This window comes from Alosa sapidissima, chromosome 17 (assembly GCF_018492685.1).
Source record: "Alosa sapidissima isolate fAloSap1 chromosome 17, fAloSap1.pri, whole genome shotgun sequence".
NCBI lineage: Eukaryota > Metazoa > Chordata > Actinopteri > Clupeiformes > Clupeidae > Alosa > Alosa sapidissima.
Genome location: NC_055973.1, coordinates 13,163,476 through 13,189,269, shown reverse-complemented (window position 1 = coordinate 13,189,269; position 25,794 = coordinate 13,163,476). Strand labels below are relative to the sequence as shown.

At 43.0% G+C, this 25,794-nt stretch overlaps 4 protein-coding genes across 7 annotated transcripts in view; 2 read left to right on the top strand and 2 right to left on the bottom strand.

Annotated features, from left to right (window-relative positions):
• The window catches only part of LOC121688219 (cilia- and flagella-associated protein 44), a 23,083-nt gene extending 16,281 nt beyond the window's left edge, over window positions 1-6,802 (bottom strand). Inside the window, exons 1-15 of one of the 3 annotated variants that reach the window (XM_042067672.1) lie at window positions 6,701-6,802; window positions 6,248-6,401; window positions 5,287-5,449; window positions 4,910-5,012; window positions 4,428-4,644; window positions 4,081-4,195; window positions 3,654-3,818; window positions 2,951-3,106; window positions 2,752-2,799; window positions 2,415-2,514; window positions 2,050-2,144; window positions 1,500-1,709; window positions 1,133-1,243; window positions 436-588; window positions 34-270 (exon numbers count right to left, since the gene is read on the bottom strand). In XM_042067672.1, coding sequence (XP_041923606.1) covers window positions 34-270; window positions 436-588; window positions 1,133-1,243; window positions 1,500-1,709; window positions 2,050-2,144; window positions 2,415-2,514; window positions 2,752-2,799; window positions 2,951-3,106; window positions 3,654-3,818; window positions 4,081-4,195; window positions 4,428-4,644; window positions 4,910-5,012; window positions 5,287-5,449; window positions 6,248-6,401; window positions 6,701-6,740 — 2,067 coding nt within the window. In that variant the 5' untranslated portion in view covers window positions 6,741-6,802. Of the gene's footprint in view, window positions 1-33; window positions 271-435; window positions 589-1,132; window positions 1,244-1,499; window positions 1,710-2,049; window positions 2,145-2,414; window positions 2,515-2,751; window positions 2,800-2,950; window positions 3,107-3,653; window positions 3,819-4,080; window positions 4,196-4,427; window positions 4,645-4,909; window positions 5,013-5,286; window positions 5,450-6,247; window positions 6,402-6,697 lie in introns of all 3 variants that reach the window. The other 2 variants (XM_042067670.1, XM_042067673.1) reach the window with 2 other exon arrangements.
• Window positions 6,768-12,354, top strand: LOC121688220. Of its 2 annotated transcripts, none has more exons than XM_042067674.1 (8): window positions 6,768-6,939; window positions 7,365-7,440; window positions 7,642-7,959; window positions 8,128-8,148; window positions 8,265-8,516; window positions 8,811-8,930; window positions 10,012-10,245; window positions 10,651-12,354. In XM_042067674.1, exons 2-8 carry the CDS (start codon window positions 7,410-7,412, stop codon window positions 11,961-11,963), a joined length of 2,289 nt encoding a protein of 762 aa, XP_041923608.1. In that variant the 5' UTR covers window positions 6,768-6,939; window positions 7,365-7,409; the 3' UTR covers window positions 11,964-12,354. The 2 variants fall into 2 exon arrangements, with proteins under 2 accessions (XP_041923608.1, XP_041923609.1); XM_042067675.1 differs by having other exon boundaries at window positions 6,769-6,939; window positions 7,672-7,959.
• Window positions 12,247-19,493, bottom strand: spice1 (spindle and centriole associated protein 1). Its single transcript, XM_042067676.1, has 18 exons — window positions 19,107-19,493; window positions 18,627-18,736; window positions 18,484-18,531; window positions 18,208-18,354; window positions 17,925-18,027; window positions 17,713-17,831; window positions 17,532-17,608; window positions 17,327-17,436; window positions 17,066-17,185; window positions 16,613-16,878; window positions 16,312-16,443; window positions 15,613-15,736; window positions 15,216-15,329; window positions 14,249-14,601; window positions 13,192-13,390; window positions 12,813-12,894; window positions 12,682-12,742; window positions 12,247-12,523 (listed from the first exon to the last, which is right to left on the bottom strand). Exons 2-18 carry the CDS (start codon window positions 18,723-18,725, stop codon window positions 12,470-12,472), a joined length of 2,208 nt encoding a protein of 735 aa, XP_041923610.1. The 5' UTR covers window positions 18,726-18,736; window positions 19,107-19,493; the 3' UTR covers window positions 12,247-12,469.
• A 458-nt stretch (window positions 19,494-19,951) lies between these two features.
• Window positions 19,952-25,670, top strand: eloca (elongin C paralog a). Its single transcript, XM_042067184.1, has 4 exons — window positions 19,952-20,058; window positions 20,791-20,824; window positions 20,971-21,114; window positions 24,987-25,670. The coding sequence occupies exons 2-4, from the start codon at window positions 20,821-20,823 to the stop codon at window positions 25,175-25,177; spliced, it is 339 nt and encodes a 112-aa protein (XP_041923118.1). The 5' UTR covers window positions 19,952-20,058; window positions 20,791-20,820; the 3' UTR covers window positions 25,178-25,670.
• The last annotated feature ends 124 nt before the right edge of the window (window positions 25,671-25,794 follow it).

The window sequence follows — 25,794 nt, the reverse complement described above, 5'->3', positions numbered from 1 at the left end:
GTGTAAGTGCATCTCTACAGTACATGAGCGTACCATTGAGAGCCAGAAGCGGCCAGGCCGTGAGTAGAAGCCACAGAGCAGTGGGCTGGGTGGTGAAGGGATGTGGATGGGCGGCAGCTCCTCCTCTTCGCCCTCGTCTTCCTCGCCCTCCAGCCGCTGCTCCTCCTCGGTGGGCTGCCGTCCCTGCTCCTGGGCCGCCTTCACGCGCGCGTCCCGCTCCTTCACACGCTGCTGCTTCAGCGCCTGGCGCCGGGCCACCTCGGCATCCCTCTATGCGCACACACACACACACACACACACACACACACACACACACACACACACACACACACACACACACACACACACACACACAATTTGTGAACTCAATCACAAAACATGCCGCAAATAAACTCACATGCCAATACACTTATTATATTGAGGTTGGATACGCACCTGGATGCTGGATTTGATGCTTCTAAAACAGAAGTGTCGGACTTTAAGATCCTGCAGCAGGTATGTGCTCCTAACGCCTTCTGTGTCTTGGACTGGGGCGTCCACCTCCGCCGCGTGCCCGTTATTGCACAGAATCAGCAGAGTGCTTTTCTCCTACACAAAGACACACACACGTTAACCAGGAAACGAACCTCTCCACATTGTCACTGTGCGAAAACGCCTAACTAAACTGGACGCGACACAGTGCTGAGTAGGGCGATGCGGCACAATATTTGAACTTTTGTCGAACGTCCTGTTTCTGCTTTCTTTCTGACGCTCGTGTTGTTCTGCTATTTTAAGCTATAATATAATGCAACAGAACAGCATGTTTAAACAGATTCAGTGTGTGCAAAGACCACTCAATGCTATACTCGCAAGCAGTTAGGTTAAGCTGTTTGAAGGACTACAACCTATGCATTTGCTCCAGGTAAAACACATGACAATGACAACCTCTTCCTTTCTTCGAAGCACATCTCAAGACCTTTTTGTTTAATGATCACTTCTCCTCCACACCCAACACATAGCTCTATAAATATAACCTCTCTTTGTTGTATTGTTTTGTTTGTTTGTTTCTGGTATTTTCCTTCTCTATGTAAAGCGACCGTGGGTTTCAGAAAGGCGTTTTATAAAATAAACATATTATTATTATTATGCTTACGTGAGAGTGAGGAGACCACTCCAGCCTCAGCACGGGCCCTGGGACATTCACAAAGCCTATGGGCTCATACATCTCTCCCACAGTGAAAAAAAACACAGTGCAGTCCGCACTCTGGGCACAGGAGGAAGAGAGAGACCAGAAAACTATGAATACTGCATGCATGCATCCAATAATACAATCCACATCCACACACTGAACAATAATAAAGAAATATGACAGAAACGAAAGAACATAAGAACTTAACCTCTCATTGTCTCTATTGACACAAATACATCCCCTAACTAACACATCTCAATACATACTCCACATAGCTCTTATCTCTCTCTCTCTCTCTCACACACACACATACACACAGGGGTGTTCCTACCCCTGTGGCCATGATCTCTCCGTTGCGTTCGTAAGCGATGGCTGTCACAGGTGCATCGTGGGGTTTGAGGGCCTGTCTGAGAAAGAGCTCTGCCTCAGCATTGGGGCCGACCCCGGCCACCGAGTACAGACTCCTGGGGTTAAAAATCTCCAGAAGACGCACAACACCGTCCTTGAAACCCACCGCCAGCAGGCCGTTACTTCTGTGAACCTGCACACGCACATACGCACACACATACACACAAAGTATGTCTTGTAGACACAGGCCAAAGACAAACACAGTGACCTTTTCCACAATGCACACATTTAAAGGAGGACCTCTGGTGGCCAGAAGTGTTTACTACAGAAATTATGTTTTTTTATATAGATATGGTAATCTGCTGGTGTTGGTCGGACACACTGTAATCTCAATCAGTTGTTTACCTGGTCTGTATAACACATACATGCACACATATAGGAATTCTAAGAGTTGTGGATACTACAAGAACAAGAGCAATGCAAAACTACAGTATCTGAGGTCGGAGGATGATCACTATGAGACAGGTACGTACTGTGCAAGGTGCCCAGGTGAGGGTGGTTCCTGCTTGCTTGTAGCGAGTGGTGAAAATTTCTCTGTTGGCCAGGAAGTCAAAAATTTTGAGACAGCCTGAGAGAGGGAGAGAGAGGGAGAGAGAGAGAGAGAGAAAAAGAGAGGGAGAGAGATAGAGGGAAAGAGAGACGGGCAGAAAAAAAACAGAGAGAGGCATGAAGTGACAGGTTTACCTGAGTGTGCAGGTGCATTTGTTTTGACTCACTTAGTACTCTGCTCAACACATTTTTTTTGCCAACTTCATTAAAACGATCTAGTGTGTGTGTGTGTGTGTGTGTGTGTTTTAGGAGCTGAAGCTGGATGTGTGAATGGGAGAAAGACTCTTACGGTCCATGGCTGTGGTAGCCATGAGGTGACTGTTGCCAGACACATCCATGGCCGTGATCAAACCGGCGTGAAAGGAGAAGAGACACTCTGGGTCATGGGTCTATAAAACATCACACATCACAACGCATACAGCCATGACGTGGACACACACAACATAGCACAAATCAACACAACTCAACACAACTCAACACAGCCATGAGGACACACACAGTAACACAATACAACACAATGCAAAGACGCATCATTCAAAACATCACTGACAGCTGCACAAAACACTACATAAACTAGATCTACATCAACTACCATGAAACACTTCATCTACCAGCATCATACTTACCATATTGGAGAAGGACAGATCAAGCTTCCAAATGGCACCATCTGAATCCTAAGAAGACACATCAAAGACATTTTACCACATACTGCCTCCAAAGACTTTCAAGTTCAGCACATAAACAATAGCCAATGTAAAAGGCAGTGAACTGCTATTGGTCAGAGGACACTGTAAGACACACGGCCAGCTCCTGTGAAGTTCGGACCTGGGCAAACCAGATGGGGGTGTCTGGACAGGTGCTCTTCACCATGGACACCAGGCTGACGTTGCGTCCAATCACCATCTCGTTCATGGGATCCAGTTCCACCTGGCCGCTGTCGTCCGTGCAGTCCGCCTGGTCGATGCTCTCAAAGTCCCAACTCTGTGGATAGAGTATGGACACACAAAATCAGCCAGACACAAGTATATGTACCCGTACTTGTTGACTGAGGATTTGTCATGATTTTCAAGAATCAGAATGTAGGTTTTTAAGGCTCTGTGTTGAAACTGATTCGGTGTAGTGTGGCTGTACAGGTACTACAGAAGGCCGAAAAGTTTTACGTTTTTGCCTTTATTTAGACCAGTGGTTCTCAAACTTTTCCTGTCATTAGGTGGGGAAATTTCAAGTAAAGCCCCACCTAACCCCATCAACCAGGCAAAATGGTTGCATTTTGGTTCCAAGTTACATTTCCTGTCCCGGTCTGCTGGATCAGATGTTATTTTAATTCATATGTCGGTCTGTTTAGGACTCCTATGTTTGTGTGTGCCTACCGGTATTTTGTTTTGAATCTATGATCTTCCTCGTCAAAAAAGAAAGGCATTATTAAAGATAGGCACAAAAAGTGCAGTTATGGGTAGGTCATTTCACTGTAATACTTGTGATTCCTCCCCAACTAAAACATGCTGCATCGGCTTTCAATAGGTCTCACCCTGACAGCTCCGTCGATGCCGATGGTCAGGAGCTCGCCCTCATCCAGGGAGAAGTGCTGGATAGTGCCGATGTGGCACGTCCTGCCGCCCTTCCGGCAAATCTCCACCTTTATCAGCCCGCCATCCCACAGCAGCATGTTGCCCCATTCGGAACCTGACAGGACCTGGGGTAGGGGAGGATAAAGCTTTATGTAAGCACTGCAAGAGTAAGTGTGTGTGTGAGTGAGTGTGTGTGTGTGTGTGTGTGTGTGAGTGTGTGTGTGTATGTGAGTGTGTGTGTGTGTGTGTGTGTGTGTGTGTGTGTGTGTGTGTGTGTGTGTGTGTGTGTGTGTGTGTGTGTGTCTGTGTGTGTGTGTGTGTGTGTGTGTGTGTGTGTGTGTGTGTGTGCACGCGCGTTAGTGTCAGTGAACAGACAGCATGGCCAACCTTGCCGTCTGGCAGCTCCACATAACCCTCAATATCAGTGAGGGCAGTTCTCCCATATCTCCCCAGCTCGCCTTGCAGTTTCAGGCCTGTGAAGGTGTTGGCCATCTTCCAGAACCTATCAGATCACATCAGCAAACCATGTCTATTCATATGAGCATGACTATCATGACAAAGTAACACATTATCACTCTCTGGTCACTGTGTTTTATATAACTTCTATATAACATATAACTTCTGTGGCACTAGCTGTGCCTCATTTTTCTGTACAGAGAGGCACAACATTCACAGTTTGACAATACAAACAGTATCAACAGCATTGACAGTAGCAGAAATTGATAGCCACAGACTTGATGTGTCCCGATCCGGACGTGGTGAGCTGGCCGGGGTTATCGGTGGAGAAGGTGACCCGGTAGACGTCCTGCGAGAAGGCTTTGCATCTCAAGATCACCTGCTCCTGCCTCCAGTTCCACAGCGTGAGCATGTAGTCGGTTGCACTACCCACGCTAGCCAGCAGGGCGCCATCGCGGTTGAAGTCCACACAGCTGTAGGCCTGCTCTGTGCCCCCTGCAGAGCAGACGGATTACAGACTCAGTGTCACACCAGGCGTCAGATTGCACTTGCACCATTGTCAGAATTTCAGATGCAAGCACACACACACACACAAATTGATGGATATCCAGAATGGAAAACCCCTGGACACATGTGATATGAATCATCAAGCGGTTTGTGAGATTTTACTGTATGATGAACTTGTGTAAATTACAGTATTTGGGATAGTAGTGAGTCATGTTCACACGTCTACTGAGCACACAGCTGTGGGTTGGCCTACCTCTGAGGATGCGGTAGGGCCTCAGTGAAGGATACTCATAAATAATGATATCCGGCTCATGGGCCTTCTCTGCTACGGCTACATATCCCTTACTGGGATGACACTGCAGGGAGACAAAACAGACTCTTAATTTGAAGCATATATGCAAGAGAATTGTTTGGTCCTAACCTGCACATTAGTTTGATACAAGCATGTGCACATTGGTCTGACCAACGTGTGTATGAAATAAGTAGAATACAGATGTATTACAAGTTTACATATTGATTATTACAAAAGTAGTTTTTACACACGCGAGTGTGTGTGTGTGTGTGTGTGTGTGTGAGTGTGAGTGTGTAAGAGCAGGTGTGTGTGTGAAACAGGTGTGGTCCTCTTGTTACCATGATAGCTCCAATGCCTCCCCCTCCACATGAGCGCAGGTAGCGCTGCTGTTTGGTCCTCATGTCCAGGAGGACGAGCAGGTTCCCTGCCACAAAGGTCAGCGTGTGCTCATCCAGCACCTGCAGATTAGCTCTGCGCTCGCAGTCATAACCAAACGAGTGACTATTCCACGGTCAAGGAGGAACTCTATACAGGGTAAGAGTCAGGTTAAAGCTGTGCAACCTATGCAGTGGCCTTTAGGGATTGTTATATCATCTCACTGACAAAACTGACTGGCCCAATCCCAAAGTCTGGACTCACACTCACAGACTTCTCGTGAAATTCGTAAGGGCTTAGGGCTGTCCCAATATCGCATTTCAAAGGGCATGAGGGTTTGAGTACATACTTACCGAGCCCTTTGCATGAGTCTGCATTGCAGACTTCACCAAAGGGAATTACCCACAGTTGAACGCGTTGTGACTTTTACTGCGGAGACCATAGGGAAATCCGGAAATTACAAAGGTAAACAACAGCACGACACACGTGCATGATGCAACATCTTTGTTATTAAATGTCGCCAAGATAACATGTGATCTCGTGAAGTGCTGTCTCAATCCCATTTATACCTATCTGAGCCCATGTGCCCTCACATACTCAATCACTTAGCACCTGAGATCAATTAAATCTGTGAGTCTTTAGTCCTCAGGGCTCACTTTGGGATTCAGCCACTGAGAGTTAAACTTTTCCACAGTATTGTAGATGGGAGGGTATTTAGAGAAGCCCATTGGTGACAACAACACTTTCAACCTCCAGTCTCCAGCTAATTAGTTGTGCTTAACATGAGAGCATTGACGCACAGGAATACACTCCTGTGGTTACACTCAACCAAAGAAATAACAGGAAAAACATCAACATGCCTATTTTAGCATCAAATATGTGATGTCATGACCGTTGCCAAAGATGCAAGCAATTGAAGGATACGACAGGTGCAGCAAGTTCTCTGGGATGTCAGAGTCTGCGGTGGTGACAGGTCTCGAGTAGAGCTTCTCATAGTCATAGTACATGTCCACAGGAATCTCAACCACCTCTGGCTTCTCATCCTGCTCTTCTCCTTCAGACGCTGCAGTCTGACCTTCTTTAAAGGAAAGACATATAAGATACATCTTGTCAGTGCTGACGAAATATTAATAATAAACAATTTTCGTTTGGTAACGTTAGCTGTTACGTTATGCTAACGTTAGCTATCTTTTACATTTTGTATCTGTCACAGTCACACACACCTGTTATCATGTTTTAAATTAGAACTATGCTAAATGTTTCGGAGAGTTGTAAAACATATACTGTATATGTGGCAACAAAGGATTCTGTAACATACTAGGTATTTGAAACATTTCACAAACTTTGAGACTGCAAATAGGTTTATTTACACACTACCTTGTACGCTAGGTTTGTCTGCTTTCTCTGAAGTGTCCATCTTCGTTTGACTATTGTTGCTGGGCAACGCAGGACAAGGCTTTTATCGAGCGGTGCATGCTGGATTTTGTAGTTGAATGGCGACACGGTAAATTTGGTGGAATGTACACGGAGCGAGGACGAGGTTGAACAAGTTTCACTATTACTAAGAAGAGAGGTCGCTGTGATGAAGGCTCATGTCCCTATAATGGAAACGAGAGGTAGGCTTATCGTTACATTTCACTTGTTTGTACAATGTATAAAATGTGTATAATGGCAAGATTACTTTCCTGTTCTGAAGGGGAACGAACTGATTGTCGTCAACAAGGAAGCGAGCCAAGACAACATTTTGTAGACCTAGCTACTACTACTGTTGAATGGTTCTTTAAGTAAACATGCAGCAATGATAACATTTATGGCCGTTGTTGATGGTTGTGGTGTTGAAGGCTTCTTTAGGAGCATACATACACTTACATTCACATAGTTCATTCAGTAGTTCTCCCAGTTTTCCCCCTCATCACGATTACACAGCCCAGCCCAGCCCAGCCCAACCCATGTCTTCTACACCACCTGTAGTAGCAGCAAGCCGTAATAGCTAAGTTGATCGTGTGAAAGTTGTACTGAGACATATGACACTTCTCTCTAGTCGTTTCCAAGGAATGGAGGTGACGGCTGCGAGGACACCCCGACGATGAATTCCTCTGGGAGGGATACTAGTTCAGGTGGGTAAAATCATGGATCTGATGCATGCATGCTCATCATCTCATCCTTTACCTTCTGATTATTTTCTAGATGAAGATTAGGATATAACAATGTATCCAACCAGTGTTTCAATATAGAGCTTTGCATATTGCTCCATAGGTGATACTGCATTGTGTTGGCTACTACACCTCATGTTGTAGGCTATGTTGCATGCACAGCTGAGTTTTTAATCCTGTATACTGAGGGTCCAGGAATGAAGCAGGATGTCAAGGCCCATCTCCTGGCCTCCCAGGAGCTGCTGGTCGAGTCCCTGTACAACCTCGCCCCTTTGCTGGACTGTGCCCTGGCCCGCGGGCTGCTATCCCAGGACAACTACTACGAGGTAAAGGCGGAGAAGACACCCCCTAACAGGGCTCGGAAGCTGCTGGAGGTGGTACAGGCCCAGATGGATGAACGGGAGGCCTCCTGCTTCCTGGAGTGCCTGAAACGATGTGAACATCACTACCCTCGCCTTCGGTCATGGCTATCTCATAATACAGGTGTGCTATATATTATATTATGCACATTGCACAATAGTCCAAAAGAGCAATTGTGTACACTCTTTGGGTTTTTAAAATATATTGCCTTGTAGTCTGTTTAAATGTTATTTATACAAATAGACAAGACACTATGCAAAAACAATTCACTCTCCTGTATTATCCACCCAGATATACAACGTGGACCAACAGGTATGTCTCTAGAAATACCTTGAAATTATTCATTGTGGTATACTGTAACTTTATTCCATTCTAATTGAAAGTCTAAGTGTTAAAAATGTTAACCAATGTCTGTGGTTTGCTCCCAGAATGCCAACTTCAGAGCCAGTTTAGTGTTCTGTGTGCCCGCCTGGGTCACTCCGTCCTGCCTGTGTCTCTGGCACTGTTCTCCACTGGCATCATCACCCAGTTTGAGCTTGACCAGGTCCAGTCAGCAACCATCCTCTACCAGCAAGCTCAGAAGCTGCTGACCATCTGTCTGTCCAAGGGAGAGAGCGCATGCAGGGCCTTCTACAGTGCTCTGAACAACGAAGATGAGAACCTGGCAGAGGAGATCAGGAGTATGTACATAACGACTTTATATTCACTATGTTCTGGAATTCAAATATTTTAGTTTGACCTACAATCTCCTTGAAGTTGATACCTTTAAATCTCCTTGGGTTGACTGAACTGGTAAAATATTGTAATGACAAGCTCCATTTCAACAAGGGTTCCTTCAAAACACACTTTGGGGGAAATAAGATCATAAAAAATTGCATTGGCAAGTAACTAACTAGCTGCATGTAATGTAGAGACCACCACATTAATCCTAGAGATTTTCCTGGTATGACATTATTGTAATGCTGTCATTTCAGCTGGTGGTTTGCCTGAAGCTCTTCCTGTTTTGTCGGTGGAAAGTGAATCTGACGTCAACAGTTTCCCAATAGCTGTTGAGGAGACCAGTGCTGCTTCTGCAGAGGCTGACTCGCAGTCAGGTAATGAACATGTCATAATCCACATATAATGCTACACTTTCCTTCCTAAAATCTACCATTATAGTAAACATACTGTGTACATATTAGAATATTATATCATCTAAACATATTATGTTTATGGTATTTAGCTGATGCTTTTGTCAGCATTCAGTAATGCTACAGTGACTTTGGAATTCTGGAGTCTGGTATCAGATGAAATTAAAACTGCACCCTTTGGCAAGAAACACTTTAGGTGGGTTTGGCGCACATAGAAGAATTACTATACTGAAAAGAAGCCCATGCCTAATAAGAATTATGGTGGAGGGGCTGTGATATTGTGGGGCTGTTTTTATTCTCAAGGGTCTTGGGAACCTTATTAAGGTGAATGGTACATAAACCCCAAGAAAAACCTGAACATTTTCTGGAAATCTGTCAATCTCTTCCAAGAGCCAAGACACTAAAAGTGGGTCATGATTGGATCATTCATCAGGTCAATGAACCAAAGCAAACATCCAAATCAAAATCAAAATGGTTTACTGGACAGAAAATCAAGCTTCTGCCATTGCCATCTCAAATGACTCCCCTGATGTAAACTCCATAGAAAAACAGTGAGGTGAGTCAAAGAGCAGAATGTGCAAGTGTGGACCTAGGAATCTGGACGATCTGGGGTGATTTTGTAAAGGTGAATGGTCTTAATTCCCTTGCTTTGTATTCTCTGACTTTATGGGGTGTCATAGGAGAATATTATTACAAGCCAAGGGGTGCCAATAATTGTGGGCGACCTGATTTTGTTAAAAATATTTCTTTTTCCTTTTTTTCTCAAAATAAATTTGTTTCCCTTCAAAGTTGGATTTTTCCTCATTGTTTTCATTATGAGACTACAATTATACACTGAAATGTAATAAATGTATGCCTGTTTAGTCAACTTTAGCAGAGGTGCCATAATTATGGAGGGTAAAGTATGTTGTGGCATTTATAGATATATTTATATACTGCTTATGTGGTATACTGGAATAGTAAATCTACCGGTGTACTGCATTTCTGGTATCAATTGGTATATTCCTTTAACTAACTAAATTAACTAATTTTTCACATACTGTAGGTATACTACAGGAAGTGCTGGGCCTGCTGGGTATTGTGAGTGGAGAGGCCAGGCTGAATATCTGTGAGCTGGGGGTCATGCTGGGTCTGCCCCGCTGGTCAGTCAGGGAGGCCCTGCTGGAAGAGGTGGGGGTCGAGGATGGAGTTCAGCTTGAGGTGATGGTGGATCTTTTCCTCCAGAAGACCCAAGATGCACCACTTTTGCTCAGCAGAGTTCAGCAGTGTAACATTCAGAGTAGGTACTCCTCTTTAATGTCAATTAAATGTACTTCAATCATTTACATTTACTTTATTTACCACACCCTTTAATCCAAAGTGACATACTCACACTACAAATATACGTCACCCACAATTATTGGCACCCCTAGAAAATCATATATACAAAATGTATGAGAGACATTTTCCTATTTATATGTATGTGATGACTGGTTTGTGCCTTGTTTTACTAGCTGATTTGTAGGAACCAATGACTGTCTATAGACAGTGTAGGAACCAACAACTTAAACAATAACGTATAACATATCTGCTGGGTCACCTGCTGGCCTGACAGGTCTTGAATCCATTCCCTGCATTCCTTGGATTAAGGGTGCTGTGAATGACTGTTGCAATGTAATCACAAATTCTCCCTAATCCTACTTAGGAGCACAGCTGTCTGAGAGAGGTAGCCTATTGCTCAAGCTTCTTCAGGAAGCTGAGTCACTTCTCCATCGCAGGGACTTCCTGCACGGTGGGGGCCAAGCCTGCACTGGGGACCTCAGAGACATGGTGGAGGCCATCTTCATCTTCCTGCTGTGGGAATGCATGGCGCAGGTCCTGGAGGAACCCATCTCTGAGCCAGGCAGGAGCGCGCTGGAGTGTGTTGCCGAGTTACGGGCTGGAGACATGGTAGATGTTTCCTTGCTCCAAGAGTTGGAGGAATGCCTGAGAGATGGAGGAGCAGAGGCCATGGGACAGAGTGCACGAGTGCTGGCCCAGATCCTACGAGACCTCCACCCTCAACAGCACTGCCTCCACCTGTCTCCTCCACAAGATGGGACGTACTCATGCCGCCCACGGAAAATCCACAGGATCACGCGCTTCCGTGGTCTGCTCACTCGAGTCATTCGCAAAGTGGGTAGAAGTAGTGGGTTTTCACTCTCTGCTGCCGCGATAGACCAAGATGAACATTTGCTAACCAGACAGCACAGAGAGGTCTGTGTGCGAGTAGCAAGGCTGCTGGAGAGAGTGCGGCCAGATGGTGGTGCCACTGCCCATCAGGGTGACTCTGACGCTGCCATCACACAGCATCTCAAATTCACCTTGTCCCAGGAGGGATTCAGAGCTGAGGTCTTTGATGCTGGGATGAGGCACCGTTTGCTGGGGATGCTGGAGTTCAGCCCTGCACGGATGGGACTGGGGTCTCTAATGCAGCTTCATCTGGAGACCCTCGCTGGGCTTGAGCGCTACCTGCAGCAAGGGGAGCACCACAGCTTCCAGTTTGCTATAGAATCCGTGCGAACGCTCGGAGGGGCACAGCTGTGTTCCGTAGAGCATGTGCGAGGTCCGGTTGCCATCGACAACGGCTTAGAGGAGGTGTACTGTTTTATGACATCAGAGCCGACCTCATTCCTGGTGAGAGTTTGTTGCCGTGGCTATGAAAGGGAGTGTCGGTTTGAGGTGTGCAACCCACAGTGTGTACGTCTTTCTCAGCTGGACTGGGCCACTTTACAGGACACACACAGGGTCACAGAGGGGATAGTTCTAGCTGAGGAGGGAGGCTGTGTATGGGTGAGAGAGGGGGACATGGGCTGGATGGAGAAACTACAGGTTGAAATGCAAAGAAATCGTTTGCAACTGAATGACCAAGGGTGCTGCTTTAAGGTCACCAGTCAGGAGTCAGAATGCAAGATCAAGTTCATTTATAAAAATGGACGAATATCAGCATGTGCTGTTACAAACTGTGATATCCTGTAATTTTCCACTTTACTTTTCAAGGGGGAACAACCATAACAGTACTTTTGCACATGTAGAGGGGAGCAGGACTCTGTTTCTGCAAGTGAAAGTTGAAGAAAAGTGCTGAATCTGTGTTTATGGGAGTATGACTCTGCATTTCCTGTGTGTGGACACACATACCACAAAACAGGAAGGCGGATTTCACTGCTACAGACTTCACTATTGTACCACTTTCTTCTCTGAAGTAAAACCTATTCATGTATACAATAATACACACATAAATAATCACACAAGACAAGTACATAAATGTTGATTTTTTTTTATATTTAATAACTTAATTGACACACACAAACAAATACATTTAATGTAAAAAAGCACATCACTGCATTGCAATAAAAACTGTGAAAACAAATGCTCAGACACCCTTCATAATAGAAAGATAAAAAGCCAGAGATTGTACACAGCACTACAAGTATGTAATGTATGTGAAATACATTATTGTAACTAGTATGTGGCAATCTGCCCTGTTACTGTACGTGAGCAGACAGTGCAAACCAGCCATCTCCCCTTCGCCTTTCCACCTGCATGAGTATCACAAAATCATGGTACAGACTTTGAATTAGTCATTTACTCTCAAACAGAAAGAGTAATGTCATTTTCCCACGGCTGAAAACATTCGAAACTTTTGAAATGTTTGCTATGTTTATTGTCAATAATGTGAAGTGAGCCAAATCATTACCTGAGGTCTCTGCCTTTGGTTTTCTACTCCGTTAAGATTTTGAGGTGAGATTCCAGCAGATCTGAAAAGGACGTATTTTAGCATGTTGCTGACCTGCTTATCATATAACGGTATTCAAGTTCATTCCTTACCTTCGGCTACCACCACTGGATTGAGAGCAAGAGTCCCTTTCAGGCACAGACATCGCCACCTCAGGGGTCCTTCTCGAAATACCTGCAAAGGAGAAGGAGAATATTTCAGCCATAACGCTTAAGATTTAGGAAGTATGGGAGACCTGGAAAGCCAAGCATAGAAACAGCTGCATGACACACAGTCACAATGCAGTACATCTGACATACCGGTCACTGGGCCTCTGTCAAGCCAGCATATGAGGAGACGATACACAATCATAAACAAAGCCATTGCCTTTCTGGGGCAATGCAGTGAAGAACATTTAAAACTGTTCTCCAACACCAAAAACGTGCTCCTCATCACCCACCCACCCACCCTTGGATGCCATACTGTACAAACCTGAGGCAGGGCTTTCGGACTCGGAGCGGACTGGTATGGGGGAGACACAGGGGGACATATGCATAGAGGAGCTCTGTCTCTGCTGCTCGATGAGCTCCAGCAGTTTGCTCCGTGCTGCTGCACTCTGCCTACTCAACTCCAGGAGGCGCTCTTCCATGTTAGTCGCTGTGTGCTGCACTGACTGAACACTCTGGATCACCTGCGCACAAGACAACACACGGTAAGTTCTGGTAAACATACATACAATGGTGAATGAGTAGGTGTGCACAATAGTTTGCTTGTGACTAAAAGGCTACGTTTACACAGTAAGTTAAATGTGACCGAATTCCGATTTTTCGCTCATATGTTGCACAATTCCGATGTGCAGCATGGATGTGTACGGTAAACAGGAAAAAAGCACTTAGATTCCGATATTTTCAGATTGGTTTCAGGCCTCATTCATATGCAGAAATAAATTAGATGTGAATTGGATATCTGCCAATGTGACTGTCGTCTAAATAGGCAGATTGGATATTCCGTCATTTTCAACTTGCACATCTTTGAAAATGCCCACAGTCTTTCATCTTTTCACATTTCCATCAGACATAATGTTGCTTTCATGTGCACGACTGGCAGAACGGTGAAATTAAAATGAAAATGGAAATGGAAAAGCTGCAATAAGGGCCCTCCTCTTTCTTTTTTTCATCTTAAAACAACACCAGTAGCCTATTTAGCAGACCTCTCGATACTTCGGTAACAAAAGTAAACAACTAGCCACTGAAATAGCCCTAGAATGCGAATGCTAAAGCTTGTGTGATTTCGTGCATTTGCAGTACTGCATATATGTTTGCTCTCATTTCGGTGACCAAAATCCCTCTGGTGCGCATGCGGGTTGTCTCAAGTGTTTATCAAATTAGTGAACCATGTACACTCAGATATCTGATATGGACCACTCTGAAACGTAGATGTACAGGCAGTCCAAAAATTCGGATTTAGGCAGAAAATCAGAACTGTGCATCAAGGCCAGCCGGTGTAACCGCAGCCAAAGTGAACCCTTGCACTGTTCTGAGGTCTGTACCTGTTGCACTTGCGGCTGATGCCCTGCTGGTGGCGCTATTCTCTGAACTGACAGGCTGGCTGGTGAGGATCTCCCAGAAGTCTGTTCTCTGGAGGTGTACGACCCAGCTGGAGACACACGCCTCTGTTCCAGCTGAACCCGCAACTGGGCATTCTGTAGGGCCAGCTCGGCGATCTGGGCCTGCACTGCATCTTGGGAAGGCAGGAGGCCAAGGGAGTGGTCCATCAGCGAGGTGGGGCGGGGCAGACTGGCGAAAGAGCTAGGCGAGGAGCGGTCCAGTTCCTCCCGTGAGCCTCGATGACTTCCTCCTGCAGCGTAAGCATCGTACTGCAGCACCACACCACGGGCTTCTCCTGTACACAGAGGTGATGTCAAGACTCCTGCATCCGAATCACACCGAGTGAGCAACTAGTCAGTGCAAAAGAGCTTCTGGGTGTCAGCTAAACATAATATTTTGTTCTCTAATGATAAGATACATTGTTAGCCTAATACACTGAGGGCTCAGATGAGTAGCTCACTATGGTCTAGGACTGCTTGACTATGACAAAATTCATTATCACGATTATTTTATTCAATATTGAGGTCACAATTATTAAACACAGTTACTGAGTGAACGGTCATCCATTTTCACAACTTAATTCTTTCACAAAAATAAATCTTTTTTTTTTTAATATAATCCTACAGAAAAAAAAGACTTCCAAAATACAATGCACATGACAAAAGGAAAGCATTGTTATGAAACTGAACATAGCAAAATAATCATTATATTTCGATTATGTTGTTTTCATGTCATAAGCACAATGAATCAATTAATTTGATTAATTGTACAGCCCAAGTCTGCTCCTACTCCCACTTTTATGAACCGAGTCTTAACCCTTGTATTTTGTGTGACACTGGAAATGGAGCTGCTATGCAAGAAACATTAATATGATGACAATAAAATAATCAATCAATCAATCTCTCTCACCTCCTGTAGCTCTGCTGGAAGGGGCCAGACTGTCCCTCTGTCGGGGGGGAGAGAGCAGCACTGCGGGGGAGATGGGCTGAGGCTGAGGGGGGAGCTTCGCTGGGGGCTGGGGGTCTGACAGTACAGAAGGAGACACATGACCAATCCCTCTAGGCAGCCTGACTAATGTGTGGCGTATCGTACAGAATGAATTATGAAACGATAACTGAGGGAAACAAGTCAGTATGAAAGTCCATATGTTTCTTTCTGTTAAAGTATAAACCTTTCGTGTTAGGCCTGCTTTAACTCATAGATATCAAAAGTGTTGGTGAGCTTTACTAAGGGATCGAGACCTCTTAACTATTTAGCATCACAGGGGTCCAATAGATGTGCTAATATCCATTGAGTGTTTATTTACCTTGGACAGGAGTGTCCTGTGGCTCTGGATCCCCCTCTGGTTGGAGAGGGCCCAGATCTCCCAGAACCAGGACCACTGAGTCCAGACGCTCCTCCAGCTCAGTGACTCGCTGCTGCAAGCCAGCCTGTGAAAACACAAATTCATTAAAATTACAGACAAGCTAGCCGCAAACCTACAACCACAAATGTAAAACACCCAATCAGTGTAAATCAGGTTGACACTGATTTTTGTTCTAGCATAATACAGTGCTTCAAGTTCCCATAACTAATACAGTAAGGTAAAAATAACAATGCTGTTTCTTATTTTTCCATCAAAGTTTACTGCAGTAATAAAGAAGACTACCAACATCGTTGATACTGTGCGACACATTCGCTATCTTGGTACAAATATCACTCTGCCACAATGCTGTCAGAAGGTTACGCTAGGACTATGTAAATATACAACACAACTACCTCTATTTTTTTTATTATTTTACCTTTTTTTTTATTGTCTATGGCTATGTCTATGTCTTAAGTATGTCTATGTCTGTATTTAAAGCATGTCTATGTCTGCATGGGAAAGTAAGAAATGAAATTTCAATTCTTTGTATGACCAGTGCATGTAAAGAAATTGACAATAAAGCCGACTTGACTTGACTTGACAAATATGACTATTAGGACCTTAGATACATAAATGTGTTTGTGGGGTATAGTCACTGACCTGCAGGTTGGCGCTCTCATCTTTCAGATTAAGTGTTTCAGCAGTCAGGGCATCAATGAGCACCCTCTGCTCCATCACCACCTCCTCCAGTCTCCTCCTCTCCTGAGCCTCCCTCTGCGCCTCCTCTTCTCTCTGCACACACAGCAAACAAATGCACATGCAAGGCATGGATGACCCTTTTTTGTCGGTTTTTGAAGAATCGGGTACCCCATTAGTGCTAAATGGGTAAGGGGATTTGTATATTTTGATACTTCAAGCTATTGGCAGTACTCCTGATCTGTGTTTTGGCCATGCTGCTCACCTGTCTGAGATGGCGAGCCAGCCGACCAATAGTAGACACCAGATCCACTGAGAAGCCTGTGAGACCGTGGTTGGGCCTGTGGAGCTCTGGAACCGACCTGGGCTCCTGGGGGTCAAGGGAGTCCAACTCTGTCTCGACCTGCCCCAGCATGCTTCGCAGCATCTCTAGGCTACTCTGGTTACCGCTTAGGGAACTGAGACTTGATCCGTCCAGTCCTGATTCAGCACAGCGCCCCCTACTTGACCTGGAGGCCCTGTTCTTCTTGCCTGTTCAAACACACACACACACACACACACACACACACACACACACACACACACACACAATCACGTATTCTTTTTCTTCAGGTCAAGATGTTTCTTGAATATACCAACATTCGGTCTTGCCCTGATTGGTGATAAACATGTAAATGCATCTCCTTGGTTTCGAGGCATTATCTGTAGGGGGGCCTACCCGAGTGTGGGCGTGTGGAGTCAGGGTTTAGCACCTGGGTCACCAGTGTGGATGACTGGCCCGACTCTGACTGCGACTGAATGGACCGTAATCGGTTAACCGCCACAGTGGCATTTAGGGCTACAAGACAAGAAAACAAATCTCATATTCAGGTAAGGATATACAGGTAAGAGAGGAAGAAACAGGAAGAAAAGACTTTTATATACAACAATATTACAGACTCAAAGTCCAGATAAAAGACACACACAACATAGATAAAACCTGCTTGTTCTTGAGATGGTTTCGGGTTACAGGGTGTCTGTGGTGGGCTTTGGTTGTCCAGTCTCTCAGCTCTCTGAGCACTCTTGGTCTTTTGTGGTGGGCCTTGATACCTACAACCAGTACATATCTAGTGCTTTAGTACTTAACCAATCATAGGCCATTAGACTGCAGATCAGTGAACTAATTAGAGGTGAAGGTTAAGTACCGCTGAGAGTCACTTGGGGAGTTGAAGCTAGAATCAGGCACTTCACCACTGTACTCTTCCTCCAGTTCATTTAAGGCCTGGAAGACATAGATGGATCAAGACTGTGTGTAAAATGTACACTGCTGGAAAAATACTGAAGTCATCAAACATGACTGTACACACCCACACACAGGGTCAATACCTGTGGGTCCATCATTGACTGGCTGAGGACTGACAGGTGGGTCGGAGGATCAGGTCTCTGCAGCACAGGCAACTCAGAGTCAGAACCACCATTTGGTGCTACAGTGACACTTGGGAACCCTGTAAACACACACACACACACACACACACTCTATTACTGAGCAATTTTTACACAAAATTTGCCGTGCAAGCCCACATAACAAGGTACAGTACCTGCTTGCCTATGTGGAGCATCGCCAAATAGGTCCTTGACCACAGCCATAGCTCTGTCTGACCTGGCCAGAACATCCTGCAATGTGTATTGGTCAGAGAACACCTAGACAGAGGGATGGCATTGTCTGTCAGGTAACCATAAACCACTCACCACTGACATAAAGACATAAATGAAGCTGTCAAAAAAAAAAACTGTCCAACTATTTGTAGCTTAATCAGCACTGAATTATATTAAATGTCTCTACTAAAGCCTGTCTTGACGAGCGTGCATTGTGTTGGCCACCTCTCTAAGGAGGTTGAGTCGATACTTGTCCAGTCCTGGTGGAGTAGGCGGCTGGTTTTTCCCTCTCCTACGTCTCAGGGCCCTCTCTCTCAGCTCCCACTGTGCAGCCAGTCGGTTTTGGGACTTGTGCATCTCATGGCGTTGAGACTGGCAAGAAAAGAAAACATTCAAGAAATGTCCACACGTGGAGATATACAGATATGCTATGTACCTGTCTCACTGGAAAGTCTAACACACACTTATCAAGACACTGCAAGTAACACAATATGGCCTTACCAGTTCTTCTGGTGTAGCTTTATGTACAGTTAGATCGTTGACTGTGCTCTGGAAGGGGAACATATTAAGATATAAAAACTAAAACACAGTTAAACAATAGCATCAAACAGCTATGTCATACCCTGAAGTACAACGTTACATACCACCCATTCTTTCTTAGGAGCTGCTGCCTTCTTGGGGCGAGTTGGACCATGACGTCTTCCTTGACCATACTGAAGACGATTCACTCTCGCGAAAGACATCTGCCTAGATGCTGTGTAGCAAGTGAATCGAAGCAAAAGATGACATTGCGTTAACGTTTGACAAATTCAAAGTTACCAAACGTGAAAATCTGAGATGACAGAAAACGTGCTTATAACTCTGCTAACAACTTAGCAATAGTGCTACTTCTAACGTCAATTTGTAACGTTACTCGAGTTGTTTCAGTAATAGTGCTACGTTAACTTTAGCTAGGTAACGTTATCATGATGTTTGCACCAAACCTAACCACACACCGCAAGACATTGAATTAAGCACTCGATAATGAACACAGCTAGACACTTTCTAGCTGCAAACCTGTTGAAAAAAAACTTGCTGTTAGTTAGCTAATGATAGCTAGCGGCATAGCTCTGACATTAGCTCACCTTTGTTTTCAAGAGTTAGACAATACGCTGAGTAACAATAAGTAGTACATTAAATTACAGAACCTAATAGACTTGGTATGAGAAGGTCTTGCACGTTAGCATCTGACAAAGAATGTGGATACAATCTCAGGTGACGTGGAAAATCCGTTGTGAAGACACACAGCAAGCCACTGGCGCTTGAATGTGCTAATGCGCGCCTGACTGGTTCAAACCGAGATACAGCAATTTCTTCGTTACCAAGGCAAAAGACGCTGAAGCGACGAATGATGGGAAACGTGGTTTGAAAAGTCTGTTTTAAACAGTAAAGTTGTACCAGAGAGGGTTAAAGCGGAGCTAGTAATCAAGGATCTTTGGTTGTACTTCCAGAAAGTTAGTCTGGCTCTGATGTATGTGATGATAGTCTGACTGATGCAGTAGTAATTCCAAAGGTCCTATCTAAGGTTTGCTCTGCCTGCTCTGTAGCGTGAATGTTATTCTTCATTCAGTTAACTGCTTTGGATTTAGCCTGCATTTTAAAAGAAAAGGAACAAAAACACTTTCACAATATCATTTCTAGAATTATATCACAACGCATGTCCACAGAGAAACGTACAAAGAGGATATAGTTCATAACGCCACATATTTTAATTAGGCTACTATGCATTCTTTCCTGTCATTATATCAAGAGATTTTAAGTAAATATCTATTTCTTTTCTACATCTAGGAGGAAGGGATAGTGTCTTTGAAAAAATATAATTTTTTAATGAATAAACATAATTTCCAAAATCATATCAGCATTCATCAGATAGCTCTTCTGGATTTCTCCAAGATAATTTCCTCAGCACCTAGTACTGCTATTATACTCCGAACCACCTGGTGGCGGTAATTTAACAGATTGTCTTTCAGTCGCAATTAAAATCCCAACAAAAAGCAAGACGGGAGGTTTGCCAAACTTCCGCCGCTGACTGTCGTGGTGAGCGTTCCTGTTTGTTACAAATATTTAGGATCATGATATACACGATTGTTACACATTACTTTTAAATATGCTGTGGGTTCAGAGTATTCATAGGAATTCCTAACCATCATTTCGTCTTTACTCCTAATGGATGCTGACAAATTGCCTCGTATCTTATTAGCAAGCTAGCTTACGTGTTAGCCTTCTTGCTAGTTACAGGGAACAGCTGTCGATAGCCTATGCAGCTAACGTTAGCACGTCATACCAAAAGGTTGATCCATTGGTCGTGGAATAAAATCTTTAGTTAACATACATGACGATGATCCCGTGGTAGTGTTTATTGTGGTTGTTTGTCATGCATTACATGTTACGTATGTAGTTGGTTGATCAAACGCAGAAAGTACCAAGACTCTGTAGCATAGAGAATGCTACAAAAGTGATGCTACTCAATGAAATTAGGTTAGCTAGCGAGCAAGCGTAATAACCACAATGTGTCTCCCTAAAACTTCCTAGATGGGCAATTACAACTTATACACCCTGACTGCTCGTTGTTCTCTCTCTCATATATATATATATTATGTCGTATTGATGAGTGTAATATGGTAATTGATGGAACTGTGTTAATATATTGGCACAATGCCTAACGTTATGTTCCTTGTTACAGTGAGTGATTTAAATTTTAAGAAATGCATGGAGCATGAGCAATTCACCATTCCGTTGTTTAATCAGTTGTCCTGTGTCCCGTTTCAGGAAGAAACCCTGTCTGGAAGTCAACTAGTCATGGGTTAGTATCGAGCGGTGGACTACTAGATCCTAATGCCAACAATGTACCAACTTCAGTTGCAGCAGTAATTAATCTAGTCATGTATATAAAATGCATTTAGTTATATACACAAACACTAATCAGGACTATCTATGACTGTCATCCAGATGGCGAAGAGAAAACCTACGGTGGCTGTGAAGGCCCCGATGCCATGTATGTGAAGCTGATCTCTTCAGATGGCCATGAGTTCATAGTGAAAAGAGAACATGCCTTAACTTCTGGAACAATTAAGGCTATGCTGAGCGGACCTGGTGAGTACCTATCTGATGTTGAAATCAGCTATTCATTTTGAGGCATCCCTAAGTTTTAACTTGCACAACTTTCTCTCCAGTGCAGTTAATCTAATCTCCCCTCCCTAGCAGTGTGAGACATATTTGACTTGAGTCTGTTGATGCGTCATAGAATAAGGATCTGCAATGCATTCTCTATTAGACTGTAACTCAAAATCTATTTTTGTGATTCCATTTTTTAAAGTACCTTCATTCCACTTTTCATTTTAGCAATATATCGGTTTCATGGAATAGATTAGGGATCATCAAAGCACAGTTATTATTATTATTATTAATTATTATTATTATACCTCAAACCTGGCTGATGAGTTTACTTTGAACATCTTATCACTTTGGCTCCAGAAGTTAGAAATCTCACAAATTCTCATATGTGCCATTCCATGTCAAATCAGACAAAATCCAGGAAAATGGTTGTTACAGCATCTCAGATTTTGCTCAAATTTGTCTACCTAATATTTAGGTCCCAAAACTAAGACCTGTAAAGTATTTTTGTTAAATTCCAATGTTTTCATACATTTGTTCACCTTTGGTTTTGAATCACTCTTAGGCCCCGTCCACACGGAGACGCTTTTTGGGTTAAACGCACCGGTTTTGCTTCGTCTTGGCCGATCGTCCAAACGAATCCTGTAAATGCACTGCCCGAAACCACACTTTTTTGAAACCTGGTCCCAGGGTGGAAAAAATCTGAAACCGTAGCCCTTGTGAGTTCGTTTGGACAGCGAAACCGCATACCTGCGGATTAATGATGTCATCGCTTCACCTCAGATGCCTAGGACTTGACACTTATAGTATTGCCTAACAATACTAGTTTTCATACATGACATTAGCTACGATTACACTCAGTAGGATAAATATCACAACTGGTGCTGCGCAGCGCCAATCATGACTCATTCTCATGACTTCATGAGAAGATCATTATCATGACTTTGTGGACTGAACAGTGTTTTCCCTGTGTTTTCTTGATGCATTTCTAGTTATCGTCGGTGACGCGAGAGAACTAGTCAGAAGTTATTAGGGAAGTGCGGTGTAAGTTTAAATTAATTTGTGCGTAGTGCCGGTGTCATTCATTTATTTTACATGTCTTACAACATAAATAAATGCATTCATAGTCTAGTGAAGTCAGATATGAGCATACAAAGACGCGTAACTCATGTTAAGCCTATGGTAGATGTGCACTAAATGCGAATGCGCGATTTCATGCAGGCAAAAGTATCGACTGTTACTAACGAAGGTATTATAGCAATATTATAAATGTGGCGACAGAATAGCCTAACTTGGGTAGACCTAGAGTTTAGTAGCCTATGCATTTGAGGTGATGGCCAAAACTAATGTGAATCGCGGACTATCCTACAACAAAATAAAGTAAAGAAGATTGTTTGTACCTGCGTTAGCCAAATGAAGGACAGGACTGCACCCTTCACAAACCGTAAAAATGAAGTTTATTAGTTTTACAGATGACTACAGTTGGCACTATCAGTCCACACAAACAATTCTGGTTTCCTTGCACTAGCCATTTTCGTTTGTATAGCCTACAGCGCGACTAACAGTGCCACCTATAGGCCTAGGATATGAAGTAACGTGTTGAGTCGTGTTGAGATGGATTCGTTTGGACACAAATATTCTGGACTAGCCCTTAGAATGCCTTATATTGAAGGCCATGCTTGGCCATTAATATCTTAATAATATATAATTATTCCTAGTAGGGTGGAACACAGACGATGTTCTCAGTATGATCGGACTGTTAAATGTTTGTATTGCGTGCCCATTAGTTTTATATAAGGCCCCAGATATGGAACAAAGTGCAAAACTGGTGATATTGAAGGTCTTGTAAACTCATTTTTGTATCCACATGAGACCTAATTCAATATTGTATTAATATTGAGCCAATATTCAAGGTCTCTGCAACAAATGCACATGAAGATATTAAAGATAAAATAAGGTGTGATTGCATTTTTCGGTAATATTTATAGGACTAAAAGGCCATGTGGGGTAGCTTGTAGGAACATGAAAAATCAATGTGAGAAAAGCTCAGTTTATAGTCATTTCATGTATAAAGAGCCAATGATGTACCATGTTTCTTGGTTACATTGTATACCTATGCATTTTCATTCTTTGACCTGAGGCAAAGCAATTATTTTGACTCTCTATCTATCTATCTATATCTCTCTCTCTCTCTCTCTCTCTCTCTATCTATCTATCTATCTATCTATCTATCTATCTATCTATCTATCTATCTATCTACATTGCCACTTTGTACACTAAATGCCAATACACTGAGCTACTTTCACATAGATTTTCAAGTGCCTACTAGCTACCCCACAATGTTCAGTCATACTGAGAACATGTTTGTCTTCCACCTTACAAAGTATGGGCTACCTATGAATGATACTTTGGAATTATATTAATGCCCAAACATTGTTTCCCAGATAGTGTGATTTTCAGGCTGTGAAACTGAAGTAATTTCAAGGGCTGAAAATAATACGAAGGCATAGGTTTTAAACAGAAATATTTTACAGGCCTTGGTTTTGGGACCCATTCTTGATATAGACAAGTTTTGAACAAAATCTAAGACGGTGCAGCAACAACCTTATCTGATTTGACATGAAATGACCCATATATGTGAAAAGAATGCTTTCCCTTTTTCATTTTAAGAATGATGCATACCGTTCTAGGTGTGAAAAATGAAACCGAATCATCTTATATGATATGTTTAACATGTTTATTGTGCAGTCTGTTAATATGGACACTTACCAGTTTTGTTTGCCTTTTGCATATGTACACAATCAGTAGATAGGAAAATGAAGCTATATGCAATTAAAGGTCTTTAGGAGACAAACAAAATATACAGCTCAAATATGATATTGTATTCTGTACCATTACAGTCAAGAGTACCTTGAATTGGTCTGCTTTTTTACCCTGGCCAAATATCAAACAAAACATTTTCTTTTCTGTTAGATAGAGCAATGATACATTTTAATGAGTGTAATGATTGTGTATGATTGTCTTTTTAAAGTGAGTATTCTCATAATGGTTAATGGAAATTCTGGCGTTTTTCTTTTTTTTTTTTCACATAGATCTCTGCTTTTTTCAAGGGAATGAACATGAAGTGTAGCACTGTAGCTGCCTGGTAGCTCTAGCTGTTGGCTGCATGAACTCGAGCTAGGTAGAAGCGATTCTTTTTTTTTATTTTTTCTTTGTTTTGTTTTTTTCCCCGTACCGTCAGTACTGGGTGACCTCGAGAAACAAAGATCGCCAGAATTCTCCTTTAATAAAACCTGGAATGAATCTGAAACAAAATGACAGGTTTGATCAAAGTTCTACAAGTTATTGGCTACAAAATACTATAGCACAGCATACTTGATCAATATAGCACTACATCAATGTCCTGTGTTAAATTACCAATTATTCCTGGGTTTTTCATACATGTACATACATGTATTCATTTAGCAGACACTTTTATCCAAAGCTTTTAAGTATAACAAACTAAAATGAATAGGCTGTGACTTCTAGTGCAACTGTACTATAGGCTTTGAGCCTAACTGCACCTACTGCATTATTTTGAATTCTAAAAAGTAGTTAAGGGGCAGTGAGGGGAGAAAAGCCAAAAAAGCCTTTTTGCTTTTCAAGAGCATGATGTAGTAGACAGTCCCAAATGGTTGACTTGGCCATGGATCATTTTAAACAGCAGATGGCGTGTTGAGCTATTTTCAACAAATGCAGAATTTTCTTAAAAACCTTATTTTGTTACTATTAACACCAGCATTGATGTGTTAATTGTAAAATGTATAGCATGTTCAGCTTGTACTAAATTTTTTATTTTGTTGTCCCTCTAGGCCAGTTTGCAGAAAATGAAACAAATGAGGTCAATTTCAGAGAGATCCCATCTCACGTCCTCTCCAAAGTGTGCATGTACTTCACCTATAAAGTGCGATACACCAACAGCTCCACGGAGATTCCTGAATTCCCCATTGCCCCCGAGATTGCACTGGAACTGTTAATGGCTGCGAACTTCTTAGATTGTTAAAAGATCGAAAGTAAATGTCCAAGCCTCAGCGTGTTAGTTGTGTTTTTGCATATTTAACTTGTGTATGCAGTTTATTTGAGAAGGAGACGGAATGAGTTGCTTTTTATGTATCCTCAGTAAACTTGTTTATTTTTTCCCTGTGCGCTAAGTATTACTCCACCTTTTATTAATAGTGATTAACTTCATTTTAATAAACATGGCTGCACACACCCATACATAGTTGCAGTGTGAAGAGCTATGAACTGGGTAGTTTTACTATATTAGTTCTTGTCCTTTATGCTCATTATAGCATTTATGGTCTCTACATTTTGCTCATTTGGTATTTCATCTTTTGTTCACACACTGTCAAATTAGGCATGACCCACCACCACACCACACACACACAAACAAAACAATTCTTATTCGCTGGTCTGATTAATGTATATTTTTAATTGATGCACTGATGAATAGTTTTGGCTAATTTCTGGTCTGATAAATACACAACTTTTAATGACTAAGGACTTTTTATTTTGCATTATTCCTATTCCAAGTGCAGCTTTCTATTCTCTACTTTTTCTGTTGTGCTGAGAGTGAAGTGACAGCCAGCTGTGCTAAGCATAGTTTAAGAGCCGAAGGGA

Coding starts and splice junctions, on each gene's coding strand:
- LOC121688220 (XM_042067674.1), top strand. CDS start 7,410: ATGAATTCCTCTGGGAGGGATACTAGTTCAG. Junction 8,149..8,264: donor TATACAACGTGGACCAACAG/GTATGTCTCTAG, acceptor GTTTGCTCCCAG/AATGCCAACTTCAGAGCCAG. Junction 10,246..10,650: donor TCAGCAGTGTAACATTCAGA/GTAGGTACTCCT, acceptor AATCCTACTTAG/GAGCACAGCTGTCTGAGAGA.
- spice1 (XM_042067676.1), bottom strand. CDS start 18,725: ATGTCTTTCGCGAGAGTGAATCGTCTTCAGTATGGTCAAGGAAGACGT. Junction 17,186..17,326: donor ACCATCTCAAGAACAAGCAG/GTTTTATCTATG, acceptor CTTGTCTTGTAG/CCCTAAATGCCACTGTGGCG. Junction 16,444..16,612: donor TGGCTCGCCATCTCAGACAG/GTGAGCAGCATG, acceptor CTGTGTGTGCAG/AGAGAAGAGGAGGCGCAGAG.
- eloca (XM_042067184.1), top strand. Junction 21,115..24,986: donor GGCTATGCTGAGCGGACCTG/GTGAGTACCTAT, acceptor TTGTCCCTCTAG/GCCAGTTTGCAGAAAATGAA.